The following is a 27,045-nucleotide window of genomic DNA, read 5'->3' as shown; positions in this document are numbered from 1 at the left end:
ATTGTGAGGTAAGAGCCATGCTTGCAGCTTTATAATGGATTCGTTGGCAAGGGCCTACTGGCATCAGGTAGAGTTTGAGATTGTAAAATTAGCAACATAATATTTTCAGTTGTTTCAGTTGCTTGAAGATTTTTACGGGTCATTTTTGCCTTTAGTTCTGGTTTAAAGGAAAAATATTGCCTTGACAATCTTTAATTCTAAATTTGGAAAGGACATAAAGATATTCTTATACTAAAAAGAATGGGCCAAAACAATTGTTAAGTACCTTCATATATATTTATGTATATGTCTGTGTGTGTTTGTGTATTTGACATGTACACATAACTTAATACCATTGCATTGAATCGAAACATTTAAAAAAGGCAGTTGACAAGACTGGACCAACAAAAGGGAAATTTTGAGGTGGAGAGGGGTATGAACTTTAACAATTAAAATTTAGAAAAATAGCAGATATTTTCTATTCTATAGAATTGGAACTTTGACAAAACTTTAAAGCAATATGCCATGAACATAATTACCTGATTTCAATATGAAATGGACATAGAGATGTTCTAGATTTTCTTAATTTATTTCATTATGGACTGTTTACCATATGTATTCATGTTGTGAGATAATCAAGAATAAAATAATTTACACTACAAAGAACAATCATTTTATTTTTCAATGATTTTATCTCATTTTTTATCGTTCAGCCTCTCAAATTAATTCCTTCTTGAAGGCGTGAGAATTTTTCTTCACTACTAGAGGGTTATTCCAGTCATCTGCACTACAAAGGAGTGGTTTCTCATTCTATTTTAGTAACCTGGGAATGGCAAATATTTAGAGGAATTCTAATACAATGGCAGAAGGAGAAGGAAATTAAAGTTTGGTGGGTTCTTCTCTTCTCTGCGTTAGATTTAAAAGTATTTTTGTCTAGAAATATTGCAAATTTGCAGGTTAATTTAAAGGGACATTTTTCTCTTTGTAACTTTATGAATAAATAGAGAAAAATATTCTCTGTATGTTTCCTTTGTTCCAGTTTTAAGTTTTCCTTTATTATATGTTTTACTTTTAGGTCATTTCCCATTTTTCTGACTTGGTTTTGTATGGAATTTGACAGAACAAAGAAAGCATTTAATGATGGAGTTATATAAATTCTTTATCTTCTATGACAGGCTAAACTTACTGGAAATAAATGTTGATGACAATTAAGATTATATTAAATATCTGCAGAGTGTATTTGTATAAATGCTTAGAAATTAATATACACTGAAAAAATATTAAAAAGTATTAGAGAAGCTAAAAAAGAAATTTTTACAAAAGAAAATTTTCGGAGAGAATCTTGAGATCTGTTACATGTAAATTATGATTAGATCAACCTTTAGAATATATATAATCTCCATATAGTGAAGAAACTTATGAGATAATACTAGTCATAAAAGAAATGCCAGTTCAGATAAGGTAGGAAAATAATTTCATGTGTTTTTAACTAACATTTTTTTGTTTTTAAACATATTAAGGCTCAGATTTGTCTGGGTGTAGAATTTAGAGGGCAATTTGGTAATACAATTTAAGTATCATAAAAGTGTTCATATGCTTTAACACATTAATTCCAAGCATAAAAATTAATCCTAAAAAAAAAATTTAGAAGCAGTAACAGTACCGCCACCACCACCAACAATGTACATATATACAAAGTTTTTATGGAAACATTTTTTTCAATATCCACATTTTTCAAAATAAAGATGGCTGGGCACGGTGGCTCACGTCTGTAATCCTAGCACTTTGGGAGGCCGAGGCGGGCTGATCACGAGGTCAGGAGTTTGAGACCAGCCTGGCCAACATGGTAAAACCGCGTCTCTACTAAAAATACAAAAATTGTTGGGCGTGGTGGCACATGCCTGTAATCCCAGCTACTTGGGAGGCTGAGGCAGGAGAATTGCTTGAACCCGTGAGGCAAAGGTTGCAGTGAGCCGAGATCGTGCCACTGCACTCTAGCCTGGCAACAGAGCGAGACTCTGTCTCAAAATAAATAAATAAATAAAGATTATACATTGTTTAGAGACAAGCTGTTCAAGAATTTTAAGAAAGAGATGCACAGGCATAAGCATATTGTTAGTTATACACATATGGTGGTAAGAGTGCTTGCAAAAAGGTCTGTTAAAATATATACTAGGCTCTGGAAGTGTATGCTGTGTAGTGTTAAAATTCTATACTTAAAACAAGGAAAACTGACAGTATACTGTGTTTGCTTACAAGTAGACAAAATGCAAAATACACCTGTACAAAAATAGAAGGCATTCCATTTATATTTTGTAAGGTGAGAGGGGCTCTGATTGTAAGGAAAGCTACTGAACTTACAGCTCTTTGAAGACCAGGACCCATCTTTTCTTATTCATCTTGGTAGCCTAATAGAGTGCCTGTCCTATAATTGACTCTCAGTAGATAATTACTGTTTGGATCTGTTATTCTCTTCTTTAACCACTGCTGCTGAATAAACTTCCCAAACTCCTGCCAGATGACTGAATTTGAATCACTTGGGCTCTCTCCCTTGAAATTCTTATCCCTTCACCTGGTCCAGGGATTTTTTTTTTTAACTTTTTATTTTGAAATAATTTTAAACTTTCAGAAAACTTACATAGAGTTCCTTTCTCTGGCCCAGATCCAATCCTGGATCCCACACTGTACTAAATTGTTGTGTCTCCGTAGTCTCCTCCAATCTGTTAATGTGTGATAGTTCTCCAGTCTGTCTTTATCTTTCATGACCCTGGCAATTTTAAAGAGCATTTTTAAGGTTTCTTTTTAAAAATGTTCCTCAATTTTGGTATAGCTTATGTTTTCTCATATTTAGATGGAAGCTATGCATTTTTGGCTATGCATCCTACAGAAGGGATGCTGTATAAGTCTTAATGCATCATATCAGGGGTATATGGTGTCCGTATGCCATATTGGTGATGTTAACTTTGACCACTTGTTTAAGGTGTCTGCCCAGTTTTTACTCTGTAAAGTTACTATTTTTCCCTTCATGATTAATGAGTATCTTTTGCTCACTGATTTTAGCATCCACTGATGGTTCTTGCCTACAGTTATTACTATGGTATGTGTCTAATGATGACTTTTTATTATTTATTTATTTGGTGAGACGGAGTCTTGCTGTGTGCCCAGGCTGGAGTGCAGTGGCGCGATCTTGGCTCACTTCAACCTCCGCCTCCTGGGTTCACGCCATTCTCCTGCCTCAGCCCCCCGAGTAGCTAGGACTACAGGCGCCCGCCACTACGCCCGGCTAATTTTGTTTTCGTATTTTTAGTAGAGACGGGGTTTCACCATGTTAGCCAGGATGGTCTTGATCTCCTCACCTCGTGATCCGCCCGCCTCGGCCCCGCAAAGTGCTGGGATTACAGGGGTGAGCCACCGCGCCTGGCCTGTCTAATGATGGCTTTTAAATTTCTACATTTCTTCTACATTCAGTAATTGGAAAGCTACTGTAAGGAAGATCCATTTCTTCTTCCTCATTTATTTATGTAAGTATGGCCTCATGAATATTTATTTTATTCCATGGCTTATAATCCAATACTGTTATTAATTTATATTTTTGCTTAAATTGTTCCATCTTTGGCCATTTGGAGTTCCTTTGAATTGGCTTTTGTGTCCGTTCCACATGTTTTTGAGCACTTCCATACTTTGAAGTACCACAAGATATTCCAGGCTCATCTTATATTTTCCCGGCACCCACCCTAGAGCTCCAAGGAGCCCTACTGATTTCTTTTCTTTTCTTTTTTTTTTTTTTTGAGACAACATCTCGCTCTGTCACCCAGGCTAGGGTGCAGTGGTGCAATCACAGCTGATTGCAGCCTCTGCCTCCTGGGCTCAAGTGATCCTCCTGCCTCAGCCTCCCCAAGTGTTGTGGTATGCACTACAGCTGCTTACCACAATACTTAGCTAATTTCCTAATTTTTAGTAGAGGCAGGGTCTTGGCTATGTTGCCCAGGCTCCTGGTTTCTTTTATTGAAGAATGGCATTTAGAAACCAAGTCTGAGTGCTAGATGTGCTTCCTGCTCCTTGGTTTCATTGCTTCTGGGTCCTTTGAGTGGGCAGAGTGAGGAAATATACGTATATGTACTAACATGTATATAATGTAGCATTCAGAGTTCCTCCATGTCTATCATGGGGATACACACACACACACACAGACACACATACACACGGACTAGTATTTTCTCCTACTGAGATTATTCCTAATTTGTATGATAGAATTAAATATAAAAGCATCACGATTTTCTGGTGCTTTGCCGTGTGAATAAGTTTGAAAACTACTTCATAGGGCAACTTGGAAGGAGATGTATAGGCTTAAACTATGTATATAATGTAGCATTCAGAGTTCCTCCATGTCTATCATGGGGAGACAAGGGGATGAGGGAAAAGACCTTTCAGCGACACCTTTCCAACTCAGATAATGGAGCTCATACACAAATTCCTTTTATACTTCTACATTTTTCTGATGCTGATGGCAAAGAGAGGTAGGCTATAGAAAATCTGAACAGTGAGTGTTGACAGAATGGTAGAGACAGCAACAGAAGCAACGCTTTGAGGTTTATTAGGCAATAATACCAATGATAGGAGCAGCTACCACACCTGTTAGTTTGTACTAGTTTCATATGCTGTCGGGTTCAGACGTTCATGTAGTCATGAAATGTTTATTGAGCATCTACTATGTGCTTAAAAATCACATTGCAAAAGCCAGCCAAACTTATTTTCAGATAAAGCTCCACTGACTCTATGAAGATAAAGTTTAGATCTCCCTGGTAATAATACCTACATTTCTTCCTTAAGGAGGATTAACTTGGTATAGAAGAAGACAACTGAGCACAAATGTGGCTGGCTAGGTGCCAGCTCTTTGAAGTTCCTTAACTTGCATAGATTAACCCTGTCAATTCTGAAGGTATAGGAAGCCAGATTGTACTTTGATGTCAGAACTGTTTTGAGAGACCATTTATGTTGTGTTTCCTTTGAAGAAGAGTGATTCAAGGCAATCTTTGCTTACATAGGGCCAATGATTTGACCTAGAAAGCCTAGAAACAAAAATCCTTTGCCAAAAAAGAGTTGAAAGTAGCTGTAAGTGATTTGAAACATCATATTTACTTAAGAGTTTTGAGAGAGATCATTTGGAATTAATCTGGTTTACCTAGAGGCAGAGGATTAGTTGCTCAAAATGATTCCTTATGGGAATTTCTAGTTTGATGTCATGCATCTCTCAGAATTTTTTGGGCACTGGCATGTTTAACTGCAGTCATTTCTGGGGAGGGTTTGTTTATAGATAAATGCACAACTTTATATAAACACAAAGTATGTGATTGAGACATTTTTTAAAACCAGCTAAAAAAGATTTCGAGTGGGGGAAAAATAATCACAGAAGCTGAAGGTTCAGTTTCAGAGATACCAAGTTATCAGGTTTCTTTCTTGATGTCAGATTAATGGGAAATTGGAAACTGAAAGCTGGTGTGTATTACCCTCTTACACTTTAAAATGTTGCTTGTTAAGGCAGGCACATTTTTAAAATACTTGTTTGAATACCTGAAGTACAAGCCCTTATTTTCCTGCCTGTATGTCATCCTTCTGATTGGCTGTTCTGATTGTAGCCAGAATATCTGGGCATTTTTCAGGCAGTTGAGATAAAGAAACTCGTATTTTCTTCTTCATTACTCTTAAATTCATAGTTCAAAATATTTATGTTAGTTTTAAACATAATAGTTTCCTGAATTAGGTAATTTATAAATGTCACATTGTTTTTGTTTTTAATATTTTTATGTTCAAAATGTTGATGTCTTTGAGAATAGAAACAGATCTTTTGTCCTAATTTGATCAATTGGAACAAGGTATAGAGGTCACAATAGCAGAGAAGTGGCACTGCTGAACCATTATAATTTCATTATTTCGGTCACTGATATTAAATCTGGGTTCAGGTTGGGACCCTTTTGGGTTCTTGGCTTCAGATCCCTGAAATGTTGACTGTAGAAGTTTCAGTTCACAATTTTGGGTGGATTTTCAAAATTGATCTGCCTGACTGTTAGGAGCAGGTTGCATTTCATACTAGTTGTTTCATTTAAGAACATTTCTAGGAGATGGTTTAGCTTTATAAAATTACCTGAAATATCACAACATAGTCCTACTTGAGTTTCCTGAGCTCACTTCTAAGTGATCAGTGTGTAATGGAAAGAAAGTCTCACTAGTAATTTTTAAATTTAGATTTACTAGCCAATCATAATGAGTATCACATATGAAATATAGGCTGGCTACTTACTGCATGCATGTGCATGAGACAGAGCAAATCTCTACACACATTATATACATTGAACAAACCATCTTTTAAAAAGTTAAAAATTTCAAGCTGAAGAAGCCAATCTTAAGGAAAAGATTTTTTTAAAGTACAATTTTCTTTGGTATTTTTATTGGGTAAAAAGTGTAAAAAGTTTTACTTTAAGTAAATTTTTTTCTGGAGCAAAGGAATGCCGAGGGTGGGGTAGCATAAAAATTGTGAAATTAGAATGCCCAAAGTAATGGGAGAAGATGTATTAAATTTTCAGTTATGTAGTATGTTTATCAGAATGTATTCTGTTGTACATTGAAGATAAAAGGCAAACCAGAAAGTATTTAGAAAATTTTTATTTTCTCCCACATACTGAGAGAGTAACCAAATCGTCTTAAACATCAACAATATTATCTTTTATAGAACAATTAAAATGCAAGGTTTCTTTTTGTTATTTTAGTGACAACTTTATCTTGAGTAACTGGTTTTGTCAGTTGTGTGTGTGTGTGTGTTTCTATTTGAAAGGCTGTGAAGAGATTTCTTAGTTTATTCAGTTGCTTACTTTTTTCTCTTCAAAATATTTTTTAAATGGGCAAATAATAATTGTACATATCCATGGAGTACATAGTGATGTTTCTATACATATAATGTACAGTGATCAATCTGAGTACTTGGAATATCCATCATCTCAAACATTTATCTGTTTTTTGTGTGTTGGGAATGTTACTTTGAAACATTTAAGATAAATGTTTTTTTCCCCTAAGATTCCAACTCTTTAAAAATATACTTTATAATTTGGGTGGAGTATATTTTATATTTTTTATTACAATATATGGCATATTTTGGGACAAGGTATTGGAATTCTTTTGAGGTCAAGAAGTTTTATGTTAAGAACAGGAGAAGAAAAAACCCTCAAAATCTAAGTAGGCTAGTATTAAATAAATTGATGTTTAATCCTTTGAAAGCCAGGGTTTTGCTTGGTATCTAGTTACCTTGAATACCTTGTCTGCTGAACTGATTGAGGATAGGTGATTCTGTTTTCTTCCAGGAAATGCTTTTCCTCAGTTCGTTAAGCCTCCTGTTTAAAGGGAACTCTTTCAAGAGATTTTCTGATTAAAGATGAGAGAATGCAAACAGTAGCACTTGGGATAATATCTTCTGACTTTTGTGATACAATTTTTCTTCCAAATGTAAATTTTTCATTGGGTTGGTTTATCATTTTCCCCATGCAACTATTTTTTTTTTTCACAGAGCCACGTTTTATTATAACTACATGAACCATATATGCCTTGGGGCAAAGACTACACAAAACACAGAAACAGGAAATGCCTGTTAGGTTAAGAGACATGGGATAATGGGTAAAAATATCTTTTAAAAATTACTTATTGTTGTCAGCATTACTGCAGTAATGTATAATATAAAATGAAGACAATTTCTGATTTCATTATCTTGAAAACTTCTTTTACACTTGTACTTTTCCATTTTGTTGTTTCAGAGCAGAAACCTTAACCAAGGAAGTAGTGAAGTTCTGTATTTTTATTCTATGAATTTAAATCATTTTGAAACCAGTCATAGCTTAGAGCTGTGCCTTTCAAGCTGTTTTATTGGCATATGTTTCTAAATATTAAATATCAACTGGAAAGTAGAAGTAAATTAATGTAACTAAAAAAGATTTACTTTAGCATATGAAAGGTTATCATCTCCAAACTGTTAATATTTACAAGTGATTTTTTAAAGTGATAAGCTTCCTTATAGTGAAATACTTATTAAGTTGGCTCATTTATTCGACATGTATAATTATTTATTGCTTTCTATATGACCAGCTTTCTATATGTTAAGAACTGGATATATAATCATTAGTGAGCAAAACATTTATGGGTTCTTCTATTGGAGTTTATGCATTAGTTCATTTGGTAGATAATTGTTGAACACCAACTATGTGCCAGACACTGTTCTATAATTTAGGGTTGTGCTTTGTGGAGGGAGAAATAAGTAATAAATGCAGTAAGTGCTTAAATAAATGATTAAGATCATTTCAGATAGGGATCAGTACTTCAAAGAGAGTAATACAGGGAGAACTAATGAAGTACCTGAGCTGATCTACTTTACAGACTAGTAGAGGAGATAATTTTAGTATAATTAATCACATAGATAAATATGATAAATGCTATAAAGGAAAAGCAATGAGTGTTTATGAGAGCTGATAAATGAGGGAGATAAGGGATAGTTCATTTTGGGGGAATCGGGGAAGACTTCTGGAAGAAGTAACATTTGAGCTTAAATCTGAGCTACAACTAGGTGTTAGTTTTCTAGGGCTGCCATAACAAGTATGACAAACTGGGTGGTTTAAACAGCAGAAATGTATTGTCTCTCAGTTCTGGAGGCTAGAAGTCCAAGATCAATATGTAGGCTGGATTGGTTCCTTCTGAGGGCTATGAGGGAGAATCTGTTCCATGCCTCTCTCTTATCTTCTGGTGGTTTGTTGGAAATCTTTGGTGTTACTTGGTTTGTAGACACAATAGCCTGATCTCTGCCTTCACATTCACATTGTGTTCTCCCCATGTGCTTGTCTGTGTCCAGATTTCCTCTTTTTATAAGGACATCAGTCATACTGGAGTAGGGACCCACCCTACTCCAGTATGAACTCATTTTAACGAATTACATCTACAACAGCTTTTATTTCCAAATAAGGTCACATTCTGAGGTACTGAGGGTTAAGACTTCAATATATGAATTTGTGGGGGACATAATCCAACCCATAATACCAGGAGTTAGCTAGGTGAAGAGAAGAGGGGGGATGACTTTTCAGGAAGAGAGAACAGCATGTGTGAAGGTATTGCGTTGGAGAAGCATGGCTTATTTAAGAAATGAAGTGTAGCTGAAGCATAGAAACTGAGAGGAAGAGTGAAGTGACAATTCCGGAGACATTCTGAAGGTAGAATAGATAGATGGGACCTAATGACCAGCTGAACATGCTGTGAAGGAAGGAATAATCAAAGATAATTTCCTACCTATAGCTGTGATGAAAGTATTTTCACCATTTTCAGGTAGAGATGTCCAGTAGAAAGAGAGAAATTTCTTTCTATAGATCAAGGGAAAGATTGAAGCTGGAAATAAGGATTTGGAAGTAAACTATATTATAGGTCAAAAGTAAGCTAAAATTACTCAGGAAGAATGCTTTTAGATGAGAGGGCTGAGACCTAGAACCTTAAAAAACATCCATATTTAAAGAGGGGGCCAGAATAAAAAGCCAACAAAAAAAGCAAAAAAGCAGGAAAAACAATATGCAGTAAGAAAAAGTAGATGGATTATTGCTTGGGAAACCAAGCTAGAAGAGAGTTTTGAGAAGGAGGGATTGGTTGATGGCATCAAATGCTACATGAAGGTAAAGTAGGATGAGACCTGGAGAGAGATCTGATCTCATTTGCCAGTTTGAGGTGATTAGTGAGTACAACAGGTTATAGAATAGTGAAAGTGGAAGCCAGGATTTGTGTGTGTGTGTGTTGAGGAGTAAAAGGCCAATGGGGAAGAAGAAGGAGTAAATATAAACAACTATCTTAAGAATTGCCAATGAAGGGAAGGTGATACAGGGAAGCACATACAAGTTTTAGAAGATGGTAGAGAGCTTAGGAAGAACTTGTATGACTGAAAGCCAAGAGCAAGAAAATTAATGGGGGTGGGGAGAGGAGAGGAGGGAGTGATACCTTACGTAAAGATACGTAAGAGAAGTGTTCCCATTTAGGATTTGCTTCCTGGCATTTCTCAGGAATTTTATGTTTTTCTAGATTCCCAAATGCTGAAAAATTTGGTGAGGAAATCATGAAAACAGGCAGGGTATTATAATTTTCCTTCACGTTTAGCAGTCAAGGCAGAGGTTACTGATTAAATTCGTTGACATCAAGTCTGCAGCAACAGCAGGAAACATGACACAGAGAGTCAAAGGTTAAGATGGCTATTTCTGGGAAGCTGGAGAGGAACACAGGACAGAAAGCTTCACGTCTTATTGTGGCTTTGCCGTGTACTGGTGTGTATTCCTAGCCCTGACTACTGCTAATGGTGAATCATTCTTGCAAATAACTTAAGTATGAATAAGCTTATTCACATAGTGTATTTTGTATATGATTCCAGTGAGTGGTGTCCCGAGAAAAATAAGTTTTGACAGCAAAATCTTAAATTGGTCATTTGGACATGTGATTCTTTGTAATGCTATTAATGTTGCTAGGAGATCTGAATGTTACGTTACTTGAATACTATACCTAATAATGTTTGCTGAGGGCTTCCAGTGTTTGGCATCTGCTACAGGCTACGATTATTTGTAAATACTTTTGACAGAATAAATGTAAGAGATGATCACAGTGTGGCTATGGAACACTTTGATGTGAAATCAGAAACATCTGTAATCTGGATTAGCAAAGCAATATTCACTTTAATGGCAAAACCAAAATCAGTGCAAGCATACAAATATTTTTCTTGTTAAAGAAGAAAATGAGCTTAAATGAAGCAAAATGTGTTTGAATGTCCAGCTTGGTGATCACACCAACATCTATGCAACATGAAAGAAAGTTTTCTATGTCTGGAATGTTTGTCATGAAACAAAAGTCAAGTCTCAAGGCAATTAATGTTTTATGTGTTTTAAATTTTTATTAAAAATTGGTAGCTTTTAAATATCAAATATTTGTGATATCATCTGTAAATTTTTAATTAATTTCTATTTGACATGTGTTAATGTTTACTTCACTTGATGTTTTCTATTATTAGATGTCTATATCAGGTATAGATCATTTTTATGTTACGAAAATATCGATCTTATCACAATACCACAATATATTGGTTGATAATTATAAACCATGCCTTTATTATTAAATCTTTTGTGTTAAGAAAACTACTAAAACTTTAGTGGTTTTCTATTAAATGGATAATAACCCTATCATGGAAAAATTATTCACTGTATATAATAATTACTGTCACTCATTATTGTCATGGGATCCTTGGGATGTTACTTCGCCAACTGGAAACCTCTGTAGCTGGCGGAGCCTTCTTCCTGAGCGCTGCTTGTGCCTGCTGGCCTCATTCCGCCCACTCGACCTGGCAGGCTGTGCTTGGCTCATGCTACCGGCCCGGATCCCACACCTGCCAAAGGCAAGCCAGGCATGGAGCGGTGAGGGCTGTGTGGGCGAGTGAGTGTGAGGTCTGGCCGCTGTGCACAGCTAGGCACATCAGCTGCTGTGGCAGGGCGGGCAGCTCCAGGCGCCTGCACTGGCTCCATGGAAGGCTGCGGCTTGACCAGATGTACTGCATGCAGCTTCCACTGCGGGCACCCATGTCTGGATGAGGGGAATGTGGTGGTGCCTGGAAGCTTGGAGATGCCAGGAACTGCAGAGCCCCAAAGAGAGTGTCACAACCCTGGCTCCGGGAGCTCCTAGATGTGGGCTCCCTTCTCTCCTTCTTGTTGCCCACAACGTGGCTAATGGAGTGGGGGCGTGTTTCAGCCCTGTTTGTGTTACAGCTCTTTCAGCCCTGCCATTTGGCAGGTCCTAAGTTCTTGTCCCGTGTCCAGGAATAATGAGGTACATGGACAACTGGAGTGTGAGCAAGGTGGAGAGGAGCTTCATTGAGTGGCAGAACAGTTCTCAGGAGAGCCGAAGTGGGTAGCTCCCTCCTGCAGGCAGGTCATCCCTACAAGTTGAGGAGACGTGAAGTGGGTAGTTCCTTCTCCCAGCCGGTAGTCCCCATGTCTGTGTGAATCTGACTGGGTGGGTGGTTATGGGTCTCATAAGGCAGGAAGTGTGTACTGGTTGATCCATGGGTGGGCCCAGAAAAAGCTCCCTAAGTTCTCACTCCCGGTGCAGACTTCACCTAGAACTGACAGCCCGGTCCCCAGACTTCAGGCCGTCCCTGGCTTGAAGGTGGGGCTTCACCAGGGACCTACCCCTTTCCACCCAGGAGCCAGTCTGCCTCCTGACACCGTAAGTCACTTTAGTCCATCGCGCCCAGGCTGTTCCTGCAGAGAGGCACCTGCAGGCCAATGCTGAGCCACCCTCAGTGCCCCCTCGGGCTCCCTCCCATACCTGTAGGCACCCAAAGTCCAGAGGGGACTGAGGCAGCAGGGGGCTGGAGTGTCAGCACTGCCTCAACTGTGCGCACACCTGCCCAGGTTGCGACAGCACCTGGACTCGGCTTCAACTTTGCTCCCAAATCAGAGCGAGTGCTGGGAGCAGGGAGCAGGGAGAGGCCAGGCAGCGGGAGCAGTCACTTCCAAGCCTGTGGGGGCAGGGGGCTTCGGGCCCCCAAGAGTGCAGAGATGCCTGGGTCCGCAGCCATGGCTGGGTGGCTGTAGCTGCGCCTGGGAGCATGGGGCTCCTGCTTTGCCAATTCGGAAATGGGTGGGGCTCCCACCTGTTCCCAGCTCCCGCTGGCTCCCTGGAACAGGCACCACGAACCCGGCTACACCTCCCCTGCTACAGCCGGCGACGCTGCAGCGGCTGCTCCAGACGGGCTGCGGGTGCCATCATTATTATTTTAAAACACATAAATAAATATTTGAAAAATACAGAATAACTTACGAGATTGAGAATTCTTGTAGATTCCACTTTATTTCCTAAAGATTTAGAAACACCACCTAAGAGATTGATTTGACCCAAAGGCTGGGATTAAGGACCCACAGGTAGAAAAATAAGCATCTGAGTAGGGACACCCTTTCTTCTTTCCTTATTTTGGGGGAAGGATTTCAGGATGGGTAGAAATACAGATGCATTTGAAAATCTAGAGAATAGTCTCAGTTTTCTTTCCAAAGGAGTACACTCACACTTCTTAATTGTGATGGGCAAAGGGCAGAGCTGAGATACCAGAGGTAGGTTGTTATGGTTTGGAACAGCTGACCAGGGATGAGCCTAAGGAGATACTGTCCAGTTGAAGGCTCAGCTGAAGTTATCAGGGAAATTCTGAAAGGCTCATTAGGAACCTTTTGTAGACCTTGGTGCTTTTTTGCCACTGTACTCTTTCCAAGTAGTTAACCGAATACCAGTCAACTTAGAAAATAAATTCAACACATTTTACTGTTAATTTGGCTTATATTTATTGTTTTAAGAATAACTGATTTTTTAAAAAAATGATGAAATACAAACTTCTGCCATTTATCTCATCATTTTTCGCAATCTGTGATTTTCTTTTCCTTTGTGAGGGAATGCTGGGAATACATCAGTAGTTGCCCAGTTCTGACTGTTTATAACAAACAGAATAATTAATGTACATTTTATCTCTTTAAAATAACATGATTGATAAACAGATCAATGGAACAGAATAAAGAGTCCTGAAAGACTCACACATATATGGCCGACTGATTTTTCAGCAAAGGTGCCAAGGTAATTCAATGAGAAGGATCAGTCTTTTCCACATATGATGGGTTAACTGGATCTCTTGCAGGTGGAGAGGGAAAACTTGATCTCTATCCCACAGCAAATATAAAAATTTTCTAAAAGTAAATTATAGACCTAAATGCTGTAAACCTAAGGCTATGAAACTTTTAGAAGAAAACATAGAGAATCTTTGTGACCTTAGGAAAGGCAAAGATTTCTCAAGATTTTTTAAAAAGCCTATTCATAAGATTTTTTAAAGTGTTGATAAATTGGGCTTTATCATAATTACAAATTTCTGCTCTTCAAAAGATACCATTTAAAAAATGAAAAAGCGAGGCTACCAGGTGCAGTGGCTCATGCCTGTAATCCCAGCAGTTTGGGAGGTCGAGGTGGGAGGATGGCTTTACATCCAGGAATTCGAGACCAGCCTGGGCAACATAGGGAGACACCGTCTCTACAAATGAAAAAAATTCGCTGAGCATGGTGATGCATGCCTGTGGTCCCAGCTACCGGTAGGCCGAAGTGGGAGGATTTCTTGAGCCTGGGAAGTCAAGGCTGCATTGAGCCATGATCCTGCCACTGCACTCCAGCCTGGGTGACAGAGCACAATCCTGTCTCAAAAAAAAAAAGAGGCTGGGCGCAGTGGCTCATGCCTGTAATCCCAGCACTTTGGGAGGCCAAAGCGGGTAGATCACCTGAGGTCAGGAGTTTGAGACCAGCATGAGCAAGATTTTGAAGCCCCGTCTGTACTAAAAATACAAAAATTAGCTGGGTGTGCTGGTGGGCGCCTGTAATCCCAGCTACTCCGGAGGCTGAGGCAGGAGAATTGCTTGAACCCAGGAGGTGGAGGTTGCAGTGAGCTGAGATCGCGCCATTACACTTCAGCCTGGGTGACAGAGTGAGACTCTATCTCAGAGAAAAAAAAAAAAAAAAAAAGGTAAAAAGGAAAAGCAAGGTACAAAGTAGGAGAAAATATTTGTAATACAATGTGTGACAAAGGGCTTGTATCTAGAATGTTAAAAGAACTCTTACATGGCAAACAACTTTTAAGAGGTGAGCAAAGACTTGAAAAGACACACAAAGAAGATATACAGATGGCCAATAAGCACATGAAAAGATGAGCATCATCATTAGTCATCAGGGAAATTATTTAAAACCCACAATGAGATACTATTTATAACTGCCAGAATGGCTAAAATGAAAAAGACCAAGGATTTCAAGTATCAGAGAGAATGAAAAACAAGTGTGAAATGGCAAAACCACTTGGAAAGTTTTGGAGTTTCTTAGTAAACATGCATGTACCTTATGACCCAGTAATTCCATACATACCTGAAAACATGTGCCCACAAAAAGACTAACTTATGAGTGTCCATGTGAATCTTATTTGTAATAGACCCAAACTGAAAACAATCTAAGTATCCATGAATAGGGAAGTGGACAAACAAATTTTGATATAGTCATTCAGTGGCATACTCCTCAGCAATGAAAAGACAGCACAGATGAATCTTATAGATATCTGTTGAATAAAAGACTTGGCACAAAAGAGTATATATTATATAGTTCCATTTAGGAAGTTCTAGAACAGGCAAAACTATGATGATAGAAATGATCACAGTTTGCCTGTGATGGGATATAGTGGGGAGATTAACTACAAAGGGTTACAAGAGAACTTTTGGTGGTGATGGAAATATTCTGTAACTTCATTGAGGTTGTGGTTTCATGGATGCATCTATTCGTTGTCAAAACGCATTACACTGTGTGTTTAAAATTTGTACATTTTATTGTATATAAATTATACCTCAAAGTTGTTTAAAAATAAAAACATGAAACTTTTAAAAATAATGAAAAATATTGTTAGCATATAGTTTTGTATACTTTTTAAAAGCCTTTGTCAGCTAAATTTATGAGGAGTTGTACTGTATTTCTAGGATACTTTATTAAGCCTTCTGGGAGGCAATTCAATGAACGTGTCATTAATCATTTTATTTTGCACCTAATAGTTGTGGTTAAATCTAGAAATAATGAGGTAAGCCTTATTCCCTCAAGGAAACATTTCTTAACATCTATCACTTTCACTTTCATTTGAATGTTTTTATTTTAAAAATACATACCAGTTTTATTATATTTACTTTTCTGTATGTACAGAGGCTAAAGTACTTGGTGTTTTAGTTAAACATACATGTAATGTAAAAACATGTACATGTCCATTTCGGATTTATTTTCAAAAATATATTCCCCATCGAATCTGAATCATAGGAATATTTAAGTCTTACATCTTCGCAGTAAGTAGTACATTTTTACTGTAATTTTTTCCCCTGCTTTGTGTCTTGATGTCCTGCAGATGAACTGGTGACATCTGATATTCACTAGTCATGTTCGTTGAGGAAAAACATACACTTTCTTATTAAATCCACTTATCTGTAAAGTTTTGGTCAGGGATTTTAGCTTTTATTATGTGGATTATAGCTTATAGTACGTGGAAGAAATCGAACTGCAGGGATATAAACATTGTTTGGGGTGGAAAAAGCCTGCACTAGCAGATGTATTATAAAAGTTGAAGCCAGTATCAAAATGTCTTTTTCAGAAGTGGTAAATAGAATTTTTTTTTAAACACTGAGATCATAGAGCCGATTGTTGGGGAGGGAACACAGTTACTGAAGTATCAACTTTGTTTTTATGTGGCATAGAGTGTTCTTAAAGAGTAAAGGTGATTGGTTGAAAAACAAATGGAAAATTCTTAATTTGTAACTCTTGAAACTCTTCCTGCCAAAAATTTTTTGAAGTGTTCCTTCATTTGTTCATTCATTCAGGAATATATTAATACACTTATCCCTTAAACCATTTTACACATGTGCCATGTACCACTGGTTTTTTTTTTTTAAATTTCAACTTTTATTATAGATTAAAGTGTACACATTCAGGTTTGTTACTTGGGTAACTGTGTTATGCTGAGGCTTGGGGAATTTAATAATAACAGAAATTTTTTGAATTAAAAGATGCCTATTGGTTTAAAACATTTTCAAATGTGTCACCCACATGACCCACACGACAGTTTACTGCACTTGGTGGGAAGATACTGTTTTCAGTGTTTAATAGATAATGTATGAGGCTGCTTTCAGGGTTTGGTTATATTATGTTACTTTCATTGCCGTATATCTCCTGTATATCTAAGCTAAACTTCTTGACTAGTTTAAATTAACTTATCTAGTTGATATACTTGGGCCCTGATCTGGTTTACTTGTGCACACACCTAACATGAAGTTATTTTAACCTTGTGACATTTAATCTTTAATGTTTCTGGAGAAAAGAACTAAATATCTTTTTACAAAATAAATTATGAATACCTTTTAAGCAGCTTCTATTTGAAATAACACTTTATATAAATATGGGAATATATAATATTCTTATGTAAGAATATTTTATATGAATATAGTCCTTTACCTTTTTGATTCCTACAGCAAGGCCATGAGAAAACCAAGGCTCACAGAAATTATGTTTAATACAGTCTTTCCATGTCATTGTGCTACCTCCCCCAAATTTCAGCCTGTTTGAATTTGGGGGAGGAGTTGTGGGGGGAGCAAGAAAATAGTCTCCGATTCTAACATAGGATGTTTAAAACATTTTAAAAAGTTATTTGTTTTCAGTATCTGCCTGAGAAAGAATTAGAACATGTCTTCTTAGTTGATGAATTATCATGGGTGATTTTCAAGTTGGTGAAATGGTTAAGAGTAATTAAATAAATGGTTGAGAGTTATTTTGCGCATTAAATGCTAACTTTTATGTGCATCAGTTAGTCAAAAGAAAATCTCCATTTTAATTATGTCCTCACTGCCAAGGGTGAGGGTCTTGTTTGATATTGTCTGGCTTACAGGAATGAGATTGTTTAACCTAGAGCAAGAGGAAATTTTTTTTTTAAGAGATGATATCTTGTGCTGTTGTCTAGGCTGTAGTGCAGTGGCATGATCATAGTTCACTGCAGCTTCAAATTCCTGGGCTCAAGGGATCCTCCTGCCTCAGCCCCCTGAACACTTGGGATTACAGTCATGAGCTACCACACCCACCTCAGCAAGAGCAAATTTTTCTTTTTTTTTTGTTTGACAGGGTCTCACTCTTGCCCGGGCTGGCCTTGAACTCCTGGGCTCAAGCCATCTACCTGCTTCGACCTCCCAGAGTGTTGGGATTACAGGTATGAGCCACCATGCCTGGCCAGCAAGAGGAAGTTTAATGTTAAGTACTATGTAAAGCTGTCTGTTGCCTTAATGAAAAATTTCTAAAAAATCATGGTTTTGTTTTTAGCAACCCCAAAATGCTTCTGACTTCAAGAGTTCAAATAATTTTACTGTAAAGTTTAATAAAAGGTTAAGATATGCTGTGTAATTATGTAAGCTGGTAAGATTAAAACAAGTAAAATACAGGTAGTTTAGTTCTTAAAATCTTCATATATATTTCCTTATTAACATTAATCAGTAGAATTGAGATTGAATATAGTACAGCAGTTATGAATTTAGGCTCTAGATTCAGACTGTCTAGGTTTGAATGTCAATTCTATCACTTTCCCATTGTATGACTAGGGACAACTTTTTTAAGCCTTAGTTTCCTCATTGATAAAATGAGGATAATCTTAGTACTTGCCTCTTTTGCTAAGAATGAGGATTAAAATGATATATGTGAAACCATTTATGTCATACATACCCATTCACATGATACAGTTAATTTGGATTGTCTATGTCAGTAGATGAGATATATAAAAAAGAAAATCCAGTTGATGAGTAGTTTTGACATTATTGCATACTTAATTTGTGGATTTTCAGTGCTTCTGTTTTCTTTTTTCTGTTGGAGATCCTATTAAGTAATGAATTAATTATGATATGGAAAAGTAATGATCCTCAACAAATTTGTAAACTATATACTTGGATAATCTGAAAGACTGAAACTTAACTGTACTTATGCTTTAAATTAAAATAACAACAACCAGAATACCCAGAACATACTTTTAAGGCAGGATAATAACTTATCTGACAAATTAGAGATAAGAGATCAAGATGAAGGTAGTGAAGTCAATGATGTTTTCAGTTGATTGCAGTATGATCTCCATCAAGTTAGCTATTATTTTTACTAATATATGAACAGAGTGATGAGTGGGAGCTAAAGTTAGGTACTTTGTAGGGAAATCTATGCACTATTTCTAAGGAGCTGTAGGACTGAGAAAGGTATTTTACTTGTTTTGTGTTATTTTTAAAATGAGAAAAATAAAAGCATATTTGTATGCTGTTGGGAATGATCCAACAGAGAGGGAAAATGAGAAAGATGAGAAGTATTTGATGGTCTTCTTGAGTAGATGAGAGGAAGTGGAATATAGTACACAAATGGAGGGATTATTTTTAGAAGTAAGGAAAGATTATCTCTAGAAACGGTGGGATTGCAGAAAACTAAGCTACGAACAGATGCTGGTGGGTGAATAGCTCTGATGGTGATAAGTTGTGGAAGTTCTCTTCTGATTGCTTGTATATTCTTACTGTATTCTTAGTGAAGTAGGTCATGAACCAAACTTGAGGACGAAGGATTTGTGAGAGATTTGAGGAGCCAGGAAAAGGTATGAAATAGATATCTGAAAGAAAAAGAGAAAGTATTAACAGTGACTAGAGACAAAAAAATAGGTTTTCTACCAAGAATGAAAATGAATATTGAAAATGGACTTCTAATAGATGACAAAGGCAATGGAATAATATCTTTAAAGTACTGAGGGAAATAAGAGTAAGAGTGAAAAACAAAGATATTTGGGGACCTGCAGAAGCTGAGGATGTAATACTTATAGATTTTTGTTTGTTTGTTTGTTTGTTTGTTTTTTGTTTTTGAGATGGAGTCTCACTCACTCTGTCACCTGGGCTGGAGTGCAGTGGCGCGATCTCTGCTCAGTGCAACCTCTACCTCCCGGATTCAAGCGGTTCTCCTGCCTCAGCCTTCTGAGTAGCTGGGATTGCAGGCATCCACCACAATACCTGGCTAATTTTTGTATTTTCAGTAGAGATGGAGTTTCACCAATTGGCCAGGCTGGTCTGGAACTCCTGACTTCCAGTGATCCACCTGCCTTGGCCTCCCAAAGTGCTGGGATTATGGGTGTGAGCCACTGTCCAATACTTATAGATTTTTGTCAGAAATGCTACAAAAGCATATACTTCACTAAAAGGAAATTGAACCCAGATGGAAAGTGTGAGATATAAGAATCAAAATGAGCAAAGAAATGGGTATTTTGCATAGAGGTGTTTGTAGTATTCTCTGATGGTAGTTTGTATTTCTGTGGGATTGGTGGTGATATCCCCTTTATCATTTTTTATTGTGTCTATTTGATTCTTCTCTCTTTTCTTCTTTATTAGTCTTGCTAGCGGTCTATCAATTTTGTTGATCTTTTCAAAAAACCAGCTCCTGGATTCATTAATTTTTTGAAGGGTTTTTTGTGTCTCTATTTCCTTCAGTTCTGCTCTGATTTTAGTTACTTCTTGCCTTCTGCTAGCTTTTGAATGTGTTTGCTCTTGCTTTTCTAGTTCTTTTAATTGTGATGTTAGGGTGTCAATTTTGGATCTTTCCTGCTTTCTCTTGTGGGCATTTAGTGCTGTAAATTTCCCTCTACACACAGCTTTGAATGTGTCCCAGAGATTCTGAACCCCAGAAGAAAACCTAGGCAATACCATTCAGGACATAGGCATGGGCAAGGACTTCATGTCTAAAACACCAAAAGCAATGGCAACAAAAGCCAACATTGACAAATGGGATCTAATTAAACTAAACAGCTTCTGCACAGCAAAAGAAACTACCATCAGAGTGAACAGGCAACCTACAAAATGGGAGAAAATTTTCGCAACCTACTTATCTGACAAAGGGCTAATATCCAGAATCTACAATGAACTCAAACAAATTTACAAGAAAAAAACAAACAACCCCATCAAAAAGTGGGCAAAGGATATGAACAGACACTTCTCAAAAGAAGACATTTATGCAGCCAAAAAACACATGAAAAAATGCTCATCATCACTGGCCATCAGAGAAATGCAAATCAAAACCACAATGAGATACCATCTCACACCAGTTAGAATGGCGATCATTAAAAAGTCAGGAAACAACAGGTGCTGGAGAGGATGTGGAGAAATAGGAACACTTTTACACTGTTGGTGGGACTGTAAACTAGTTCAACCATTGTGGAAGTCAGTGTGGCGATTCCTCAGGGATCTGGAACTAGAAATACCATTTGACCCAGCCATCCCATTACTGGGTATATACCCAAAGGACTATAAATCATGCTGCTATAAAGACACACGCACACGTATGTTTGTTGCGGCACTATTCACAATAGCAAAGACTTGGAACCAACCCAAATGTCCAACAATGATAGACTGGATTAAGAAAATGTGGCACATATACACCATGGAATACTATGCAGCGATAAAAAATGATGAGTTCATGTCCTTTGTAGGGACATGGATGAAACTGGAAATCATTCTCAGCAAACTATCGCAAGAACAAAAAACCAAACACCACATGTTCTCACTCATAGGTGGGAATTGAACAACAAGAACACATGGACACAGGAAGGGGAACATCACACTCCAGGGACTGTTGTGGGGTGGGGGGAGGGGGGAGGGGGGAGGGATAGCATTAGGAGATATACCTAATGCTAAATGACGAGTTAATGGGTGCAGTACACCAACATGGCATATGTATACATATGTAACTAATCTGCACATTGTGCACATGTACCCTAAAACTTAAAGTATAATTAAAAAAAAAAGGAAATGGGTATTTTGGTATGTCTAAATACATATTATAAAAAGTAAATACTAAATTTATATATGTAAATATATTTACTAGGATATTGGATAACTTGGGATATCTGTTTTAATGCAACCAATTGCTTATTTTTTCTTTCCCTTTGTGATGAGAGGGAAAACAAAGTTCTGCAGACTGTTTTTAAAGAGCTCATGTTTTTTAAGCTGGCTTTGTGATCACTGTTTAAGAACTTTAGATGTAGTGTGACCTTAATCTACACTATGTAAAATTAGATGGTATCATAGATATTTGACATTGCCTTCCAAGTACACCAAAGATTACTAGTCTAAATTCTATATGTATCAGATACCTAAGCCATTCCCAGGTTCTGAGGTGTTTACTCAGAGGTTAGGGAAGAGAACTACTTCTGTGCATTAGAAGGCTTATCTTTGGGTTTTTCCTCAGAAGGAGGCAATAGAGTGCATAAACATCAAATTTGTGCTTAAATACATTTTATTTTTATTTTAATCTGCTTCAGTGTTTGCGTGGCAGCCTTACTTAGATCAAATAAAACCTAGCATATGAGTTGTGTACTCCTGCCATTCAAATTCCTTTTATGGAAAAGAAAAATAGTCTTCTTATTCATTTCCCTAATTGGGAAGGATGAAGCTAGTAAGTTATTGGACAAAAGCTGAAAAATATTCTCATGTCCATTATGTAAAGGTTTAGACATCTTTTAAAACCAGTACCTGCCAATGTGAGGTTTTTAATGTATTTTACATTTCCAAAATTAAAAAGTAATCTCCAAGATTGTCTGAATTACTTATTAGATAGAAAATATATTTGTGTGAGCTTCCTAAACCTCTGCGCTTAAGTAGTCATTCAGTCTTCGCTATTACATCATAAGTCATTACTAAGCCTTTTGTTCTGAGCTATACCAAAGATATTATTTATATAGAAACATATTTATAGATGTTTTCAGTATCATTTAGTACATTAATTAGTATTCATGATGTTAAAAAGAGACTAAAGTTTATTTCTGATAGCTTCTCTTTTAATATGATATGTTATATAAATTTAGAAACAGTAATTTATCTTTAGTTTATTCAGAGACTCTTTTTTTTTTATTTTATTTTTATTTTTTTTTTGAGATGAAGTCTTGCTCTGTCACCTGGGCTGGAGCGTAGTAGCGCGGTCTCGGCTCACTGCAACCTCTGCCTGGCAGGTTCAAGCAATTCTTCTACCTCAGTCTCCTGAGTAACTGGGACTACAGGCACACACCACTATGCCTGGCCAATTTTTGTGTTTTTAGTAGAGACGGGGTTTCACCATATTGGCCAGGCTGGTCTTGAACTCCTGACCTCATGATCTGCCCGCCTCGGTCTCACAAAGTGCTGGGATTATAGGCGTGAGCCACTGCCCCTGGCCTCATATTTTAACTAATAATTTCCAGTCATTTGATTATATTTTTGGAATATTTTTACTTTCAAAAACTGTATTTGTTACCAGAAAGACATAAAAACTACTCATGCTGCAAATATGCATGCTGGTAAATACAAATCGGATCATTTATTTCAGGACTGGTTTTATTGACTTTTTAGGTGAGGATTCTATTATTAATAGATCTAAAATAAGAAAGAAGTAACTATCATGAACTGATTTAAGAACAAGTTTGGAGCATAAAAACTCTAAAAATAAGATGGATTATGATGTATTAAGTGTTCTCCAGTTAAAATATTATTTTATAAATAGTTAAATAATTTAAGAAATATTTCTTCCCTTAAATGTTAGTTCTAAATCAGACTAGTCTCAGATGCATATTAGTAATGCTCGGAATGGAAAACATACACCTGTGGTAAAAGAATATGTCATGGTAAATATGTTTATACAGCTGTGTGGTAATGTTAGTTATTACAGAGCACATTTGCAGAATCATATAATGAGCCTCATTTTCAAACAACCATTAACTTTGGCTTAGAAATGGCTAATTAAAGAATAACTGCATTTTTCAAATGCAGACTGCACAAACAATATATAGCATCACTGTAGTTGTCTTCTTAACAGAATGTATAAATTTGATTGTAAGTATATGTTGGCTAATTTCGAGGAAATTCAAACTTCTTATAAGACTATTTCTTATTTATAATTTATACTTTCATTGCATATAATGCCTACTCTTTTAGTACCAGACTGAGTTTCCATTAAACTTTATTGCACTTACATGGACTCTTCTGTCAAGCTTTAATAAAATTATAAAATTGACTTAATTGGGTCTATCTGAAAGCTTCCTTTATCATTAATAAATTTTATTTATTCCATGGGGTTATAAGTCTTGGATAACTTGTATGACTTCATTCAAACTTGTTCTAGAATATGAATAAATATTATTTAAAATTAAGCATGAGTAAAAGCAAATTTAAAAATATTCTCATAGGACTTTGAGGATTTACTCAAGAGTGCATAAAATGTTACCATTAACTATGTATTGCTATAGTGCAATCTGTAAAAATATGTTATCCAAAAAGTTTAACAAGCAGTGGGTGGTTTCATCCATTCGTCTAACTTTTGAGCACCTGCTAGGTAAACTCTAGAAATATCAAGAAGGAAGGCTTATTTCCTGCCCTCAAGTATTTTAGTTTCCTTCTACCGAGCATCAACTTTTAATTACCAGCAGTTACTTTTTTTAAAAAACCTGCCACTTGAGAGGAAGATACTGCAAATGTATTCAACATATAAATAGTGGCATCTTTATTAGACCCTTAGCTCTTTTTAGAGCTCTCTAAAATGGATACTAAGTTATAAGAAGACCAGGAAAGAAAATAAACAGATTCATGGCGTATTTATTTCCACTCCTGGAAAAAAGAGTTCGATGTGCTTTGGGGGAACTTTTTCTTGTTTGAACAATTTAACTTCTAAGGTGGATACAAAGTTACCAGAGGCGTTTGAACCAGAGCAACTCCATCTTAAATAGGGGCTGGGTAAAAAAAACGCTGCCATCTGCTGGGCTGCATTCCCAGGAGGTTGAGGCATTCCTAGTCACAGGATAAGACAGGAGGTCGGCACAAGATACTGGTCATAAAGACCTTGCTGATAAAACAGTTGCCGTAAAGAAGCCGGCGAAAACTCGCCAAAACCAAGATGGCGATGAGAGTGACCTCTGGTCGTCCTCACTGCTACACTCCCACCAGCGCCATGACAGTTTACAGATGCCATGGCAACATCAGGAAGTTACCCTATATGGTCTAAAAAGAGGAGGCATGAATAATCCACCCCTTGTTTCACTTATCATCAAGAAATAACCATAAAAATGGGCAACCAGCAGCCCTCTGGGCTCCTCTGCCTATGAGAGTAGCCATTCTTTTATTCCTTAATAAACTTGGTTTCTTAATAAACTTGCTTTCATTTTGCTTTGTGGATTCGTCTCTAATTCTTTCTTGCTCAGACCCAAGAACCCTCTCTTAGGGTCTGGATCAGTACCCCTTTGAGTAACAAAGTAATGAGGTGTTCGGAGTTGATTTAAGGTTAATCATGGAAGATTTTGACCTTGGTCTTTTTTCACACCACTTAGCATGGTGACTAACACATAGCAAGTACTTCATAAATATTTATTGAATGAATGAATGAGTAAATAAATAAGGATTAATAAAATAGTGGCCATCGATTTGCAGAAAAGGAGAGCCTTCTAGCAGAGGGAGAACTGAGGCAGGATTGTTGTAGAGGCAAGAATTGTGAATGGGTTTCCTAGGTTGGTCAAGAGGTGAGCTCAGGAGAAATGAGGACTCTAATAATCAGAAGGGCTTCCATTGTTAAACTCAGTTCGCTTTAGTATGAGAGCCCTAGGTCATGAATGTCTAAGTAAAATTAGTTTTATTAACTCTACAGGAGTAAAACGGGGAAGAAACTAGAGCAGAGATTCTCAAAGTGTGGTACCACACTTAGCAGCTTTAGCATCATCTGGGAGCTGGTTAGAAATGCAAATTCTAGGGCCAACCCAGAACTACTAAATGGGAATTTCCCGGTGAGGAGTGGGGAGGAGGGAGACTCAGCAACCTGTGTTTTAGTGGGCCCTCCAGGGGATTCTGATATCCTTAGGCTAACATTTGAGAACCACTGGGCTGGAGGAGGAAAGTCAGGTACCAAATAAAAGCAGTGAGATTAGAGATTATAGAAGAGATAATTACTAAGATTATTTCCAACTGTAAATTGAATGATTTAAAGATTTGATTATGGCCGGGTGCAGTGGCTCATGCCTGTAATCCCAGCACTTTGGGAGGCCAAGGTGGGCGGATCACGAGGTCAGGAGTTTGAGACCAGCCTGACCAACATGGTGAACCCCCGTCTCTACTAAAAATATAAAAATCAGCCAGGCATGGTGGCACAAGCCCATATCCCAGCTACCCAGGAGGCTGAGGCAGGAGAATTGCTTGAACCCTGGAGGCGGAGGTTGCAGTGAGCTGAAATTGTGCCAGTGCACTCCAGCTTGGGCAACAGAGCAAGACTCCGTCTCAAAATAAATAAATAAAATAAAATAAAGATTTGATTATTTAGTATGGCTGTGCAGGGATGATTAATCATTGGATGTACAGAGTTTTTTTTAAAAAAATAGAGATGTTTGCGCTTTGGTGGAGAACCGTTAGGCTTTCAGCTTCACGGGTGGAAGAACTCATTTTTACCAGTTACCCAAAAGTAACTGGAAAGTACAATGTCAATTTATTGTGTATAGTAGATAAAAAACTGGCTCAAATCAGAACAGTACACTTTCATTTGGTATGTTGATGATCTTAGAAGATAAAGTTATCAATCAAAGAGGTTGTGTGCTGAAGGATAACTTGAACACAGGAGTTTGAAGTTGCAATGAGCTATGATCATGCTACTGCACTCTAGCCTGGGTGACAGAGTGAGACCCTTAATGTAAAAAAATTTTTAAAAAGGGTTGTGTGAGGAACAGATAATTAAATCAAAGGCAGTTGGATGATTTTTTTTGAGATGGAGTCTTGCTCTGTCGCCCAGGCTGGAGTGCAGTGGTGCGATCTCGGCTCACTGCAACCTCTGCCTCCCAATTCTCCTGCCTCAGCCTCCCCAGTATCTGGGATTACAGGCGCCCACCACCATGCCCAGCTAATTTTTGTATTTTTAGTAGAGATGGGATTTCGCCATGCTGGCCAGGCTGGTCTTGAATTCCTGACCTCGTGATCTGCCCACCATGGCCTCCCAAAGTGCTGGGATTACAGGCACGAGCCACTGTGCTTGGCCTGGATGTTCTTAAACATTATTTTAATTGAAATCAATAACCTAATGAATGTACTTTCTTCATAACATAAATATTTCAGTGTAAAATAAGCAGAAGCCTTTTCCAGAAGCAAAGACCGTTTTTTTCTTATCACTACAGAAGATACCCTGATTAATTTTTAGTCTTTGACTCTTTCATTTAAAAAAAAAAAGAATTCCTGGAGATTATTATTTTTCTGTTTGTGATGTTGATGTACTACACTTTGCAAATTTATTGTATCCTGGTACGGTTTGGGATACACCTTATTCTTCCTTAGAATATACACTTTCTACAAAAAAGACTTGGGATGGGTTACTTCTGAGGATGATGTGGGCTGCATGGGTCAAAACCATTCAAGTTGATTCATGTTCATTTCA

General features: G+C 37.3%; 1 protein-coding gene across 8 annotated transcripts in view; it reads left to right on the top strand.

Moving 5' to 3' along the window:
- The window catches only part of DISP1 (dispatched RND transporter family member 1), a 190,993-nt gene that overhangs the window by 66,824 nt on the left and 97,124 nt on the right, over positions 1-27,045 (top strand). For 5 of the 8 annotated variants that reach the window (XM_055107773.2, XM_055107764.2, XM_055107769.2 and 2 more), the window contains one exon: positions 17,740-17,824. The exons of the other annotated variants lie outside the window; for them this stretch is intronic. Coding sequence is in view for 1 of the 5 variants with exons in the window: in XM_063596950.1 (XP_063453020.1) it covers positions 17,740-17,824 (85 nt within the window). In the remaining 4 variants the exon portion in view is untranslated. The remainder of the gene's footprint in view (positions 1-17,739; positions 17,825-27,045) is intronic. 8 annotated transcript variants of the gene reach the window in all.

The sequence above is a fragment of the Pan paniscus genome, chromosome 1 (assembly GCF_029289425.2).
Source record: "Pan paniscus chromosome 1, NHGRI_mPanPan1-v2.0_pri, whole genome shotgun sequence".
Lineage (NCBI taxonomy): Eukaryota > Metazoa > Chordata > Mammalia > Primates > Hominidae > Pan > Pan paniscus.
The sequence above is the reverse complement of the archived record's forward strand: the minus strand, read 5'-3'. Positions and strand labels throughout refer to the sequence as shown.